General features: G+C 39.1%; 1 protein-coding gene and 1 long non-coding RNA gene across 2 annotated transcripts in view; both read right to left on the bottom strand.

Moving 5' to 3' along the window:
* Positions 1 to 8095, bottom strand: part of fam219ab (family with sequence similarity 219 member Ab) — a gene marked incomplete at its 3' end in the record, with an annotated part of 10831 nt that extends 2736 nt beyond the window's left edge. Inside the window, 3 exon segments of the mRNA XM_014012543.1 lie at positions 1055 to 1154; positions 1812 to 2149; positions 7680 to 8095. Of these exon segments, the coding sequence (XP_013867997.1) occupies positions 1055 to 1154; positions 1812 to 1889 (178 nt within the window).
* A 3191-nt stretch (positions 8096 to 11286) lies between these two features.
* Positions 11287 to 12667, bottom strand: LOC106520445 (uncharacterized). The gene is made up of 2 exons (XR_001310556.1): positions 11906 to 12667; positions 11287 to 11819 (listed from the first exon to the last, which is right to left on the bottom strand). It is a non-coding gene; the product is annotated as an uncharacterized LOC106520445 (long non-coding RNA).
* Positions 12668 to 13002: the final 335 nt, after the last annotated feature.

Raw genomic sequence — 13002 nt, 5'->3', positions numbered from 1 at the left:
GTTGTAATGTGACAAAATATGGAAAAGTTCAAGGGGTATGAATACTTTTGCAAACCACTGTATATATACATAAGCTGTAACAGCGGTGCTACAGCTGCTGCTGCTGCTCATGTAAATAACCTGAAAACTGACTGAGATGTAAAAGGTTTAGCAATCACATAAAACAGCTAAGAATGTTTTGAGATTGAAGAATCAGCTGTAATCGACTTTGTTTCTGGCCCTACTTAGACTAGTCATTAGCTCTTCATTCAGAGTGGAATTAATCTCTATTCCTCCAAACTGAGGTTGTTTAAAGAGCAGGTAGATATTAAGATCTTCATTAATGCCACAGAACACCCTGATGTTCTTTGATATGTGATTTATGCAAGTGTAATCAAATTCCTCATTATTCATTTTCTGTTATTTCATAAAGGTTTTATCTACTAGTTCACACCAAAGCAGCATGTAATTTATTAAAGAAGTTGTATATATTCTACAAGTAAATAATATTACAATTCTAATAAAGAATAAATGCTTCTTATTGCAATATATTTTTAAAACAGTTGATCAATTTATCAATCACAAAGATAAACTGACCAATGTATAACAAATAAAATTAAAAAAAAAAACACTCAGGTAAGAACATCTTGTCAAACTGAGGAACTTAAAGAACTGCAGTCATGTTTAAACAGACCCGTGTGTTCCTGCTTATGGTACTCTTCTTACACATTCTGAGTTTCAAATGAACTTATTACAGCGGGAGTAAAACAACATCCTGCTCGCCACCAGACTCTGTCCATGGTCCTGAAATCCATTGTTCAAACTTTAAACCCGATTAGATGCAACAAAAATAATTAAGGCGAAATGATTTGTGAAGTAATTACCAGAGCGATCAATAATGTTCAGTAGAGCTGCAGCCCTAAATGGATGAATGTGGCATTAAAAGAATAATTAAGCAACAAACTGTGCAGTCAGAATCCTCCAGAATCTACGTCTCATCTCGAGGTTGTGTTCCAGGTTTCATTGTGACGTTTGGTGATGGAACACACTGATTCCCATGCTTCATAGTTCTTACCTATTTTCATTTGCAGGGGTGAGGGCTTGTAGTTGACAGTAACTGGTTCTCCCTCCCTGGTGTCTGAGTCTGCCTCTGAAGCAGTGGATGAAGCAGGATCCTGGTGGCAGAAACACAGCAGGGACAGAAGAATGAGCTGAAATGGGAATCACTGAGTTAGGTTGTAAAACGAGGGGAGGAATAAAAGTCGGGTCGATCTGAAGCTGATGGACTCAGGCAGGCTCCAGAGGTTCTGGTCTGGTTCTAAGCAGAGGCCGCCCTGCAGGCTGCAGTAACCCCGGAGCTCCGCTAAAGGCCACGGAGCGCACCGCCACACTCTCGCCATGATTTAAAAAAAAAAAAAAAACAGACAGACAGACAGACGTGTGATGGGACTCAGCCCACGACCTGATCGTGATTTCGTGACGCAGGCGGCGTTACGAAGCCGGAGCGCCTGCTGAAGATGCTGAGGATGTGGGATGCTTGTTTACTCCAGATGATGACGGATGCTGCGCAGCTGACCGGCCGGAGGAACAAACAGCCCTCTCTCTGAACCCACCAACCACACTGTGATGTTTAAGGCCGTCTGGTTAACGTTTCACTACGGTTTCTAGTCGAAAATTTAAAACTTAAGTCATGTCTCACGGCAGGTAATTATCGTTAAGTCAGCGCGGTAAAGGCAGGCCTCGTCCATTAAACACCCCGCACTCCGTGTCTTCTCTAAAACACACAGGGACCACAAAGTCAGCTGATTAAACAGCCCACGGATCCGACTCACCAGCGGCTGCATCTCAGACTGCATCTCTGCCTCCTGCACCGCGCTCGGCACCTGGAATCTGTCGATTTCTTCCATCATGTTGGCAACAGGCGTCGTTTCCTCCTCTTCTCCTGAAGCCCAGACGGTCCCAGCTGCTCACCGCGCCGCGCTGTTTTCACCAGACTCGGATCAGATCTTCTCGTGCTTCTCCGGTGGCCAGCTTCATCCCAGCAGGCTCTGGTGTCGACGGTGGTGTGACCAGTGTGGTGACGGTGACTCCACCGCCCACTTCCGGGAGAGGAATCCCAAACTGAGGTCCGGGGACCCTGACAGGGCCTGAAGAAGAGCCAGCACGGTCTCTAGCGAAGGGAGAATGCACCAATATTGATATTACTGTTGATATTTGTTCCTACATTGTTTTTAGTAATGCTGTATCAAGAATCAGAATAAATTTCTCAACATGCATTAAAACAATAGGTAATATATTGCAACATTTTTCCACATCCAATTTGCAACGTCTCAGCTTTGATTTGATCAATCATAACGATTGGTTGCTCTTAGCTAAAATCATTGTAAAGTAATTATAAGTGCTTAAATAAAAGCTAAACATCAAATCAACCTTCTAAATAATAGAACTATCCTCTGAGAGTCCCCAAGTCCCGTGTGAGCTGAACGAAATCAAGACATCACCAGGCAAACCTAAAAGCATGTAGTGACAGACTAATTAAAATGAAAATATTTATTTATTTCTCTATAAAGGCATGGCTTTTGACAAGCTGCTCTCTATGTAAATACAGATTACCATTCAAAAATATATTCAAATGTTGGTCAGCAACTATTCATGGAATAAGTGAACAAAATATGAAAATAAAAATCCTAATACAAAGTAAAACAAATGGACATTTAGATTTGTGCATTACTAAATGTTTTTTTTAATTTAAATCTTAATTGTCCCTTTATTATACATTATAATGGGCTTTGGTGTTAGAAGTTTTTCTTTGTTTTCATATAGCTGATTGCATTCTGTATCTTCTACAGACAAAACAGTTTATTTTTTAGTGCCTGAAGACAAATCAGTTGAGCTTTGAAATGATCAAATTAAAATCCGAACATCAGTACTGAAACAGAAAAGAACTGACATCTCACAGTGGGAGCTGTTCTGTTTAGAGGACTAAATTACTTTCTTCATGCTCACGTCCAGGATTGATAAACTGTTTGTAGGAATATTTACTTAAAAACACAGCAGACATAAAACAGCTTAGTTCTTCTGCACTAAAAATGCTGTATTTTAATTGTGTTCTTAACAAATAAAATAGTTAAGTACAAAACGTTTTGTGTCATTTCTGTAGGTTTATCTACGTTTAAAACTTGAGGAAATTTAGAGAAATGAAAAAAAAAACCCAGGTAAATAATTCTGAAATGAAATCATCTCTCTAGCTTTAGTTAAATTATTAAATTATAGATAAATGATCTCAACAATCATTGTAACATTTTCATCAATATTGAAATTCTTCTGAAAATAAGTACATTTTATTTACTTTAATTTACCTTTTATGCATATACACTTTTAAAGATAAAATTTCACTGCTGCAATTCTTACCTTTACCAAACAAACATGACACCTCTGACATCTGCAGTGTTGAGAAAGAGAAAAGATGATTTCAAACATTTCCCATTTGTCATTCCTGTCCTGAGAGAATATTGTCCTAACACAGTGGCACCAGCAGAGGGCAGCAGCAGTCTGATCTGACCACAGAAACGCAGGAGGTTCTTGCAGATTATGCTGCAGTCAGCAGCTGCAGTTTCAGTCTGAGCCAGCAGGGGGCAGTCTAACACCAAATGGGACAGGGATGGCAGACTTGAATGTCAAAGTTGCTTCCAGGGTCCAGCAGGTCATTGCACTTCAGTCTGATCAGATTGAAGCCCAAATTTATACACAATTCTGTAAATTAGATGTGTTTATTTCCTTTTTGTCAAGATCTCCAACTTTAACTATACTGCTTGTAATTTATGAGCCACTTTTGTGGGAAAAAAATCCAAAACTAATGTAAATTTGCAAATCAAACACGATGGCTTTTCTCATTGCTATTCTTTGTCGCCTAAACACCACGTCCCACTGCTTTCCCTGCATTCTGATGAGCTTCCCATCAACCACATTATTTCAGCTTGTTGCATGCTATAATTAAACCTTTGCTGACAAAATCAACATTTATGCTAAATAACAGTTATTTTAGTGTCAGAGCTGCACTGTTGTCAAAATCCATTTCACTGCTGAGCCGTCTCCGTGCAGGTTAGTGTGATGTGTGTTGCTGAGGATTTGATTAGAAGTGATTATCATTAGCAGTTCACACATGAGAAAGCCTATAAAAAAGACAAGTTGAATAGACTCATTACAACTCCTAAATAAACAGTGGGGTTCAACCACAAAATGATGTATTTGCAGCTGTGATGCAAACTCACACAACCATCTTTGAAAGGTTTTATTTATGTTTAATCATATATTATGTAAGGCAAAAATCATTATGTAAGGCAAAAATAAAGCAGAAAACCCACATTTTGGATTATGAAAACACAGATTAACATTTGCTCCTTTAGTAACACTGCTGACTGACTGAGTTATGCAACTGTTGGTGCAGATGGGAGTATCAGATTACTATCCCTTTCACACATGTATCAGTAATCTCTTTACCTGTAATGTCCCTGTAATTATATAACACCACTCTGAATGTGAGACTCCTCTGCTCCAAAGATTTGACTTCATCTTGCATGGCTTCTCCCTCTGAGAGTCACTTACGAAGAGCTGACAGCAGCCGTGTCTAATCTCAAGCAGATAACAAACAGTAAACAACCAAACTTGTGATGGACAGATCAATGGATTCTGAGGGGAGTCAGCGGGGCAGATAGATTGGAAACTGGCAGTTTTTCAGTAAATATACACAGAATTCACAAAAACTTCTGTCTGCAGTTGTGGAGATTTGGTTTGAAAATCAGGGAAGATTAGCGCAGCGGTTCATGCACGGCATGAACCAAAAACATGTTGACCTTCACATCTACCTTGCAGCTGATTAGATGGCTGGATTTGTGGCTGGTTTCCATGAATCTGGTCAGTGGTTGAACAGAGAAACAGAGGAAAACAAGCACAGAGACGAGACGAGAAACTGTCAAGAAGATGTATAGAAAAATAAAGCAGAGAAGCATCTGATGAGCACTTTAAAATAAACCTAAAGCTCCAGCCATCTGTCTCAGACAGGCTATAAGGCCATAAATCTTTTATTCCCACACTTAAACACATGTCTAAACTGTGTGATTAAAGGTTTTATTATTGTACTGTTTGTCATACTCAAACTCCGAGAACAACACAGTGTATCTCTTTCTTCAACAACATAACGCAGGTCCCAAAATTGTGATAAATCCACAACTTTTTAAATACACTTAGCCCAAAAAGTAAGGGAATTTGTGTTTAGTAGTTGATTTCTTTGTTGTAACAATGCCTGTTGGCAATAAATCTCATACTGGACAACTGATTGACAGCACCTGGGTGTACCAGAAACTCAAAACAACTTTTGCATTTGTGGAATCCACATATCTCAGCTCTACTGCTCATTACACAAATGCATGTTCCTTACAATTGTGGCACCATTTAAAAGGGACATGAACAGGCCTTATGGTATAAGACAGGGTGTCCAAAGTCGGTCCTCAAGGGCCGGTGTCCTGCATGTTTTAGGTGCTGCCCTGGTTCAACACAGCTGAACCTTAATGCTTAGTTAGTAGGCCTCCTCAGTATGCCATCAAGGTCTGCAGCCAGAATCCTACTAATTAAAGTGTATCTTACCCCCCCTGTGAAAAGATAACTCCGCCCCAAGGCGAAATTTGAAAAATGCATCAAAGTGGGTAGGGGAGGGGGTGTGGGTAGGGGAGGTGGGGTTAGAGAGCGGAGGTGTGGCCAGGACGAGAGAACGTGACAGCCTCAGCTGAGCTATCCACCTCACAGGGCAGAGGAGGCGGAGGCTCTGTGACAGCCTGACAGAAAAAAAAGAAAAGCATACAGCTGCAGCTGCTCTCAAGATCACTATAAATCATGAATAAAAGTGTTGGGTCTTGTTTGACTGAAGTTTGGTCCGTTAGGGCTGCAGCTGCCCCGCTTTGTTTCTGCCTTTTTTTCCCCTCCTCCCCTCCCGCTGTGCAGGAGTACTGCTGGAGTGTGTGTGTGTGTGTGTGTGTGTGTGTGTGTGTGGAGAGAGGGAGAGAGAGAGCAGCAGTCAGCTCTCCCCACCCAGGTCAACAGACGATCATGCTAAGCTTGCTAACAGCTCCACCCTCTGACTGCTGCAGGGGCGTGTCTTAGAGAGAGGCTTTTATACCAGAACACAGCTGCTGTGACGAAACTGTGAAGAAGCACGTCACAGAGGAGAGCTGTTAACCAATATGCAAATTAGCCTGCAGTACCACTGCTCTACCCATATGAGCAGCAAAAAGACGTTTTTAGACCAAATGTTACAGATTTGGACAAATACGCACAAAAACATCAAAATTAGCACAGAAACAGTACTATATAACATTTTAGACACATTCTAGACAGTTTATCAGCTAAAAAAAGTTAATTTTGGGGTAAGTTACTCTTTAAGCACTCGTTTGATTCAGCTGTGTCGAACCAGGGCAGCACCTAACATGCAGGACACCTGGGCTGTGTCCAAAACGGTGGGCTGGGTCCTCCGAAGGCCGAATTTGTCGGCCACATATGTCACAACGCCGTGACGAAGGCCGTCCAAAACCGAAGACTCCTCCGATGCGGCCGACAAATGTGTCCTTCCTTTGGCCCGAATTGAAGGACTAATCCAATGGATCCTTCCCATAATGCATTGCGGCCCAACCGGTGATTTTTTTGTCATGCTAGGAATGGCGGACGAAGCGAGAGAAAAGAATCTGTTTTAAATAAAAATATGGCGACATAAAAATAAAAATTTTCTAGCAGTTGTAATTTTAATACTTTTATCATTTGAATATAGGCATGTTTTTAAATATTATTTTTGTCATAAAATCATGAAATAAACATGCACCTACGGCTGGTCAATTAGTTCTTCAAATATTACCTTGAAGTTAATTTCATTTTTTGTGAAATTATTAACACTGATATATTTATATTTTTCTAATTTTGATCTAACTTTGCTTCTGTTTAGCGTCGTCACAGAAGCTAGGTGACATGACGTACGCCGGGGTAAGGACGGGAGGCTAGACGGTCAAAATTCACAGCCTCTTTTTTTCCGGTCTTGCCGGTCTACCAAGGACCCGGACCACCTCGACTGGGTAGACTGGGTCCTCCGGAGGACCCGGCCTGTCGTTTTGGACACAGCCCTGCCCTTGAGGACTGACTTTGGACACCACTGGTATAAGACACAACAAGCATTTTTACAAAAACGAAATAATGTACCAAAACACACATTTTCTTATTTTTTGTGGTAAGTTAAGATTTGTGCTCAAAACACAAATCAGCCTAAATAAATTACCTACATTTAATGATGTAAAACCCTCTTAATGTTATTATTGTAAAAAATGTTTAAACGTAATGATGATTTGATTATGTTCTGTTTTGCTATGTAAAACTTTACATTACAAAACACAATAGGGTACTTTATATAAAAAATAAAATAAAATGAATACATGATTTGATGCAATATGGCATAATATGATAGAACGTATTGTACTATAAGAAAATACAGCACAATGCTATCTACTTTATTGTACCCTTGGAAAATTAGTTTTATCTCACTTGTTTTAGGGTTTTGTATTTATTTTTGCAGGTTAAGTTGCTCATTATTTGTTACACTCAGTTCTGTTTTTCTTCATTTCAATAATTTCCTAAGTTCAGCACATCTCCTGTTAGTTTCCTACCTGTGTCACTGGCCAGTTTCTCTCAGTCATCCTGGCATTCAGCTCAGCATTCACACCTGCTCTGTGTCTGTTCATTCTACTCACCTGTTCCCACTCAGTAATCACTCCTCCTGGCAGAAATACACTCAGCTGACATTCTTTCTTTATTTTTTGTAACTGATCCATATTTGTTTCTTTGTGCTTCAGTGTTTTTTTTTTATAAAGTTAGCACAGTGTTGCCTGGTCAACCCTATTTTTTTTATTTTTTTTTACTAAGGCTCTACTCTTCCTCTAGTTTCTCCAGCCTTGATACCTGCATTTTGGTTTCTACTATAGAAAAACTGCAACAACACATCAATAGCTACTTTCACACACACACACACACACACACACACACACACACACACACACACACACACACACNCACACACACACACACACACACACACACACACACACACACACAAAAAAAAATCATCAGTGTAGTCTTATGCAGTTTATATCCTATATTGTGATGGACAGCATGTGGAAAAGAAATTAAAATAACAAGTACAACTAATTAATCTGTACTTTCTTGGTTCATGTTTAATAATTTGTTTCATTGCTGCATTTCCATGTTTTTTAGTTCAAAGTCTGAAAATGACTTGTAAACTCACTATAATGATGTTAACTAATCATTTAAAGACATAAGCAGTTTGCACTCACTAAACCATTATAACGATTCTGGATTGTGGGAGCAAGATAAGGATTATGTGCTTGTAGCTGATTAACAACAGGAAGTGGGTCACAGTTACAACAAATAGCATGTTTAACACTGATTATCTCAGAGAGGTCAGCTGCAATTTACTTCAATCTCCACTTTTTAAACAATATGAAAATACTTTAAAGAACAAAACACTGGGCTTAACGGAGTTTAAAATTTTCTTTATTGTATCAGTTATAAAATTAACTTTCATTAAGGCAAAATGATCAAGTAAAATGCTGCAGAGCATTTTTTTAATGGAAATAAAATATTGCTGTAAGCTGCACAGTAAGCCTCTCCCAAGTATAACGATGTGGCAAATTGAGTTATTCAGGTCACATTGATATGGTTTAAATTAGTTAATTGTGTAAATGTTTTATTTGTTAAATGTTAATGTTACAATTTTAAAATGTGACTACATAAAGGAAATGTTGAGTACAATAAATACTTGCATCGGTTTGTTTTGAAATGAAGAATGACTTTATTTAGCAACATATTTTGTTAGTTTAAAGTAAAAAAAAAAAACAAAAGTTTGTTCAATGTAATTTTAAATATAAATTACTCATTCTCATTACAACTGTGGTTATCAGGTGCGGCACTAGAGGGGTGGCCACAGGGTGGTAAATGCCACCTCTGGCACTTGATTGGCCACCTGAGGTGCCACCCCCAAATAACTGACAAGTGGGTGGGGATCTTACATTTTGTATATATATTTACATATTGTTAAAAATTGCTCTCTGATACTACAGTAATGTACAATTCTTTTAGCTGTGAATGTTATAGCCCTTTGTAAAATTACCAATAGCATTTGTGGTTAGCTTAATTTGGGATTAGCACTGACAATCAGCATGTGATCATTAGATACTCCACAACAAATTTCATCTCAAGGAGTCTTAAAATGATTGAATAGCCTTTTAAAGTTAGCTGTGGTGGCCATTTTGAAGTTTTGATTAGCATCTAAAATTTGGTAAAGATAGTTTTCAGCTACTTCTGCACTAATTTTCAGCTTTTTATATCTAACTTGGATAGGTATTAAGTTGTGACTAGCATTCAGCATGTTTTGTTGGATCAATAATCGTGTTTCCATCCAATTACATCCAATTTTAATTCGAATTTTGAGCGAATTTTAATAATTTTGCAAAAAAGAAAAAAATTAAGAAATGTGAATCAAACGGAATTTCCATCAACTGGCTTGAAGCGAATCAATTACGTCATAYGCATGTGCGTAGTAAACAGGAAGTAACCGTCGCTAAACTCGCAGGGTCCACACATCTCAGGAAAATGGAGAGAAGTTATCAGGAACGTGTTGCTACTATCAGGAAAGTTATAATTATTCTGTTATCAACTAGTTTTGGCCATGTTACTGCTGTCTGGAGACATAGAGAAAGAAATGCAATTTTCTTCACGTTACGGGATTACTAAGAAGACGCCAACAGCTGGAGGAGGGTCTTTCTGCCAGTCGCGGCTGCAGCTGTTCCGAAACTGGTACCGGTACTGGGGAACAGCTGATCAGCTGCGTGAGGTAAATGTTCGCTACGTCCCAACTTATTCGGCAAAAGTGTTTCCATCTCTCCCTTTGTGCATTAAGAGTTTTTCGAAAAACCCAAAAACCACCTCAAGCGAGCTGAAAAACTTTTTAGCGAATTGCAGCTAATTTTTCGAATTTTGCTGTTTCCATCCGACTTTTTTTCTGCATTTTTAATGTGACACTTCTAAATGTGCATCAAAAAGCCTTGATGGAAACACACTTACTCTTAGCTATGATCACACCAAATTTCAGCTCAGTGTTTCTTAAAACAGCTGAATTAAAGCTATTAGGAATCAGCTGTCTTGAATTTTCAACATTTTCTTTAATTGTATGTGTCCTCTAATACAGTGGTTCCAAACCCTTTTAGACTTGTGTACTCCCTGAGCCATTTTGTCAAACCGCAAGTACCCCCTCTGTCAAATGTAATGATGATTCTCCAAAACTATAATGTACTACTACTTATTTTTTTTATAATGTACTACAACTGATTATTAAATGAACATTATTTATTTAACCCCATATAACGTTTAATTCTCAGGCATTTTATTTAATTCAACTCAAAGTAAACATAAAGGTACAAATGTTGCCTTGAAAGTGAATAAGTAATTAAAAAAATTAAACCAGGTAATGACAGGTGCAGAAAACAGCAGCGTCCAAAATACATCAAATACTCCAAATAAGCAAATTCTGTGAGAGTCCTCCTTTTATACTGGATTCCATTTTCTGTTAATTCCATGATTCCATCTACATTTTCTGCATTGTGGAAATCATAGGGCCCTACATATCTCAGTCCTATTTTTATTAATGTTTTTACACACCTGAGAAAGTTTTCCACGTACCCCCTGTAATATGCTCGAACACCCCAAGGGGTATAGGTACCCCTGGTTGAGAGTCACTGCTCTAAAAAACACTTTGGCCACCCCTTGCAACAAAGTCTAGCTCTGCCCCTGTTGGTTATAAATTTACCTAAACTGATTTATTCAATTTTAATTTGTTATGTTATGTTATGTTATGTTATGTTATGTTGTGTTATGTTATGTTATGTTTAATTTATTCAACAGAACTGATGAAAAGAAAAGACAAACATTTATCTAAAAAAAAAACAACAAAATATGTACTTTGGCTCGCCAAATTAAAATCAACCAGACTGAATCCTGGAATCGGTCTGAACAAGAGAACATTTCACAGTGCAGCAGCAGCAGCTTATTAAATGTTATTACATGAAAATGTTTCATGTTTACTAACTGGAGCAGAACAAAGCGCTGCTTAGGAAGCAAAATCTGCTAATTTTCTTCTAATTGGACTGAAAGCAGAATAACCTGAGGTTACATTTCAACAAACATTTCCACGCAGAGACCTATTGTTTATCAGAATAGCATCTGATTTACTTTTAAACACATGTATATACACATATATACACAAACACAACTGCATGTGGATAACTTTGTGTAACACTTGAAACCCTGAAGGTTCTGTCTTATAGTTTTGATCACGCCTGTCTGTAAATATCTCACTCTGTCTTTCTGGAAGCTGAAGGAATGAAAGCGAGGCACAGCAGAACAACCCAAACACTGTTGCAGCTACACTTTAGCTGTTGCTTTTAATCCCGTGGGAGTTGGATCAGCGCGAGCAGAAACCTGTGTGTATTAAATGTGGAGACTGTCAAACAGGGCCCTCGAGCTCTACCTTCTGTCAACAAAACATCAAAGCGTCCCGTTTCTAATTCTTCCCCTGCACTTTCTCAATCCTCCACCACCCGAAAATATAAACCCAAACTTTATCTCCGTCTGTCTCCACTCAGACGCGTCCTCCAGCAACATCTCTGTTCCCCCTTATTCCTCTTTAAGGCCGTCGTACCTTTTGTGTGTCTGCTGTCATCATTAGTGCAGCACTTTGGAGGAAAAAAAAAAAGCCTGTGAGCAACACCGCTACATTTTGTTGCTCCCATCTAAATTTTTATTTTGCCTGTCAACCAACCTTGTAAACCCTAACCTGTCTATTCCACTTCATTGTGCTGCTTCTCCTCCACGCCCTCTCCACTGTCTCACACAGAGGGCTGGGAAAGAATGGAGCAGAAGAGGAGATCATAGTCTGCATGTGCCGAGCGAGCCAATCTGAATGACAGATGGACGGTCCCAGAGACGCGCAGCACAGATAAGAGGATTGGGCCTGCCTGTTGTTGTTGTTGTCGTTGGTCCAACCACAAATCTTCATGCGGTTAGCTCATTCTGAGCTCCACTGAATGGGCACAGAAGAGACAGTGGAGAACGGTAAACAGCGTGTAGCACAAAGCAGAACAGAGAGCAAAAAAGAAAAAATTAAAAAAGAAATGTACGAGGGGTTTGAGTTATGGATCCAATTATCCTATCAGGGAATCCCAATCAGGCTGCAGTGAGCATGCACTTCTGCTCCGTCTCCTTCTGCTCCAGTCGTGCTGCAAAAAACAGCAACTTTTCTTGGTGTGAAGGCACCTTGCAGGCTTTGTAGAGTATGACAAAGAGGATGATGATGAGGACACCCACCACGGAGTTACAAACGATGGCCGCGACAGCCCAAAGGGACAGACCCATGCTCAGATCATGCTCCATGCTCTGAGCTGCCTGCTGAAGGCTCTCAGCAGATTTCAGTTGTCGGTCTGTGACGTTCAACCAGGATGGAAGCATTGGTTTCAGGCATAGAAGATCTTTCTGAAAAAAAAAAGAGAAAAAAAACGAGTGTATTAAATTACCATAACGAATACAGATTTACAGACGAGAGGCAAATATCGCCCAATATACTGCTGGCAGACAAACAGGTTAGTTAATGCTAATGTTTTGAGCAAAGACCTTGAGCAATGCCTTTAACTTGAGGTGTGAGATGTGAATGACTTAGTTACAACAAATGATATTAGCAGAACTGAAAAACTGACTAAATTACAGCCTTTTGTGTTTTTACAAGTTGGCTGCGGTGGTCAATTTACATTGGTAGAGCTTAAAAATTGTAGCTGAATTTCAGATCATTTTTTCATCCCTACATTTTTTTGGAATGGATATTTTTCCATCATTTTTATCATATTTCAACAAACTATATATCAA

Source organism: Austrofundulus limnaeus, unplaced genomic scaffold (genome assembly GCF_001266775.1).
Source record: "Austrofundulus limnaeus strain Quisiro unplaced genomic scaffold, Austrofundulus_limnaeus-1.0 Scaffold92, whole genome shotgun sequence".
Taxonomy (NCBI): Eukaryota; Metazoa; Chordata; class Actinopteri; order Cyprinodontiformes; family Rivulidae; genus Austrofundulus; species Austrofundulus limnaeus.
The sequence above is the reverse complement of the archived record's forward strand: the minus strand, read 5'-3'. Positions and strand labels throughout refer to the sequence as shown.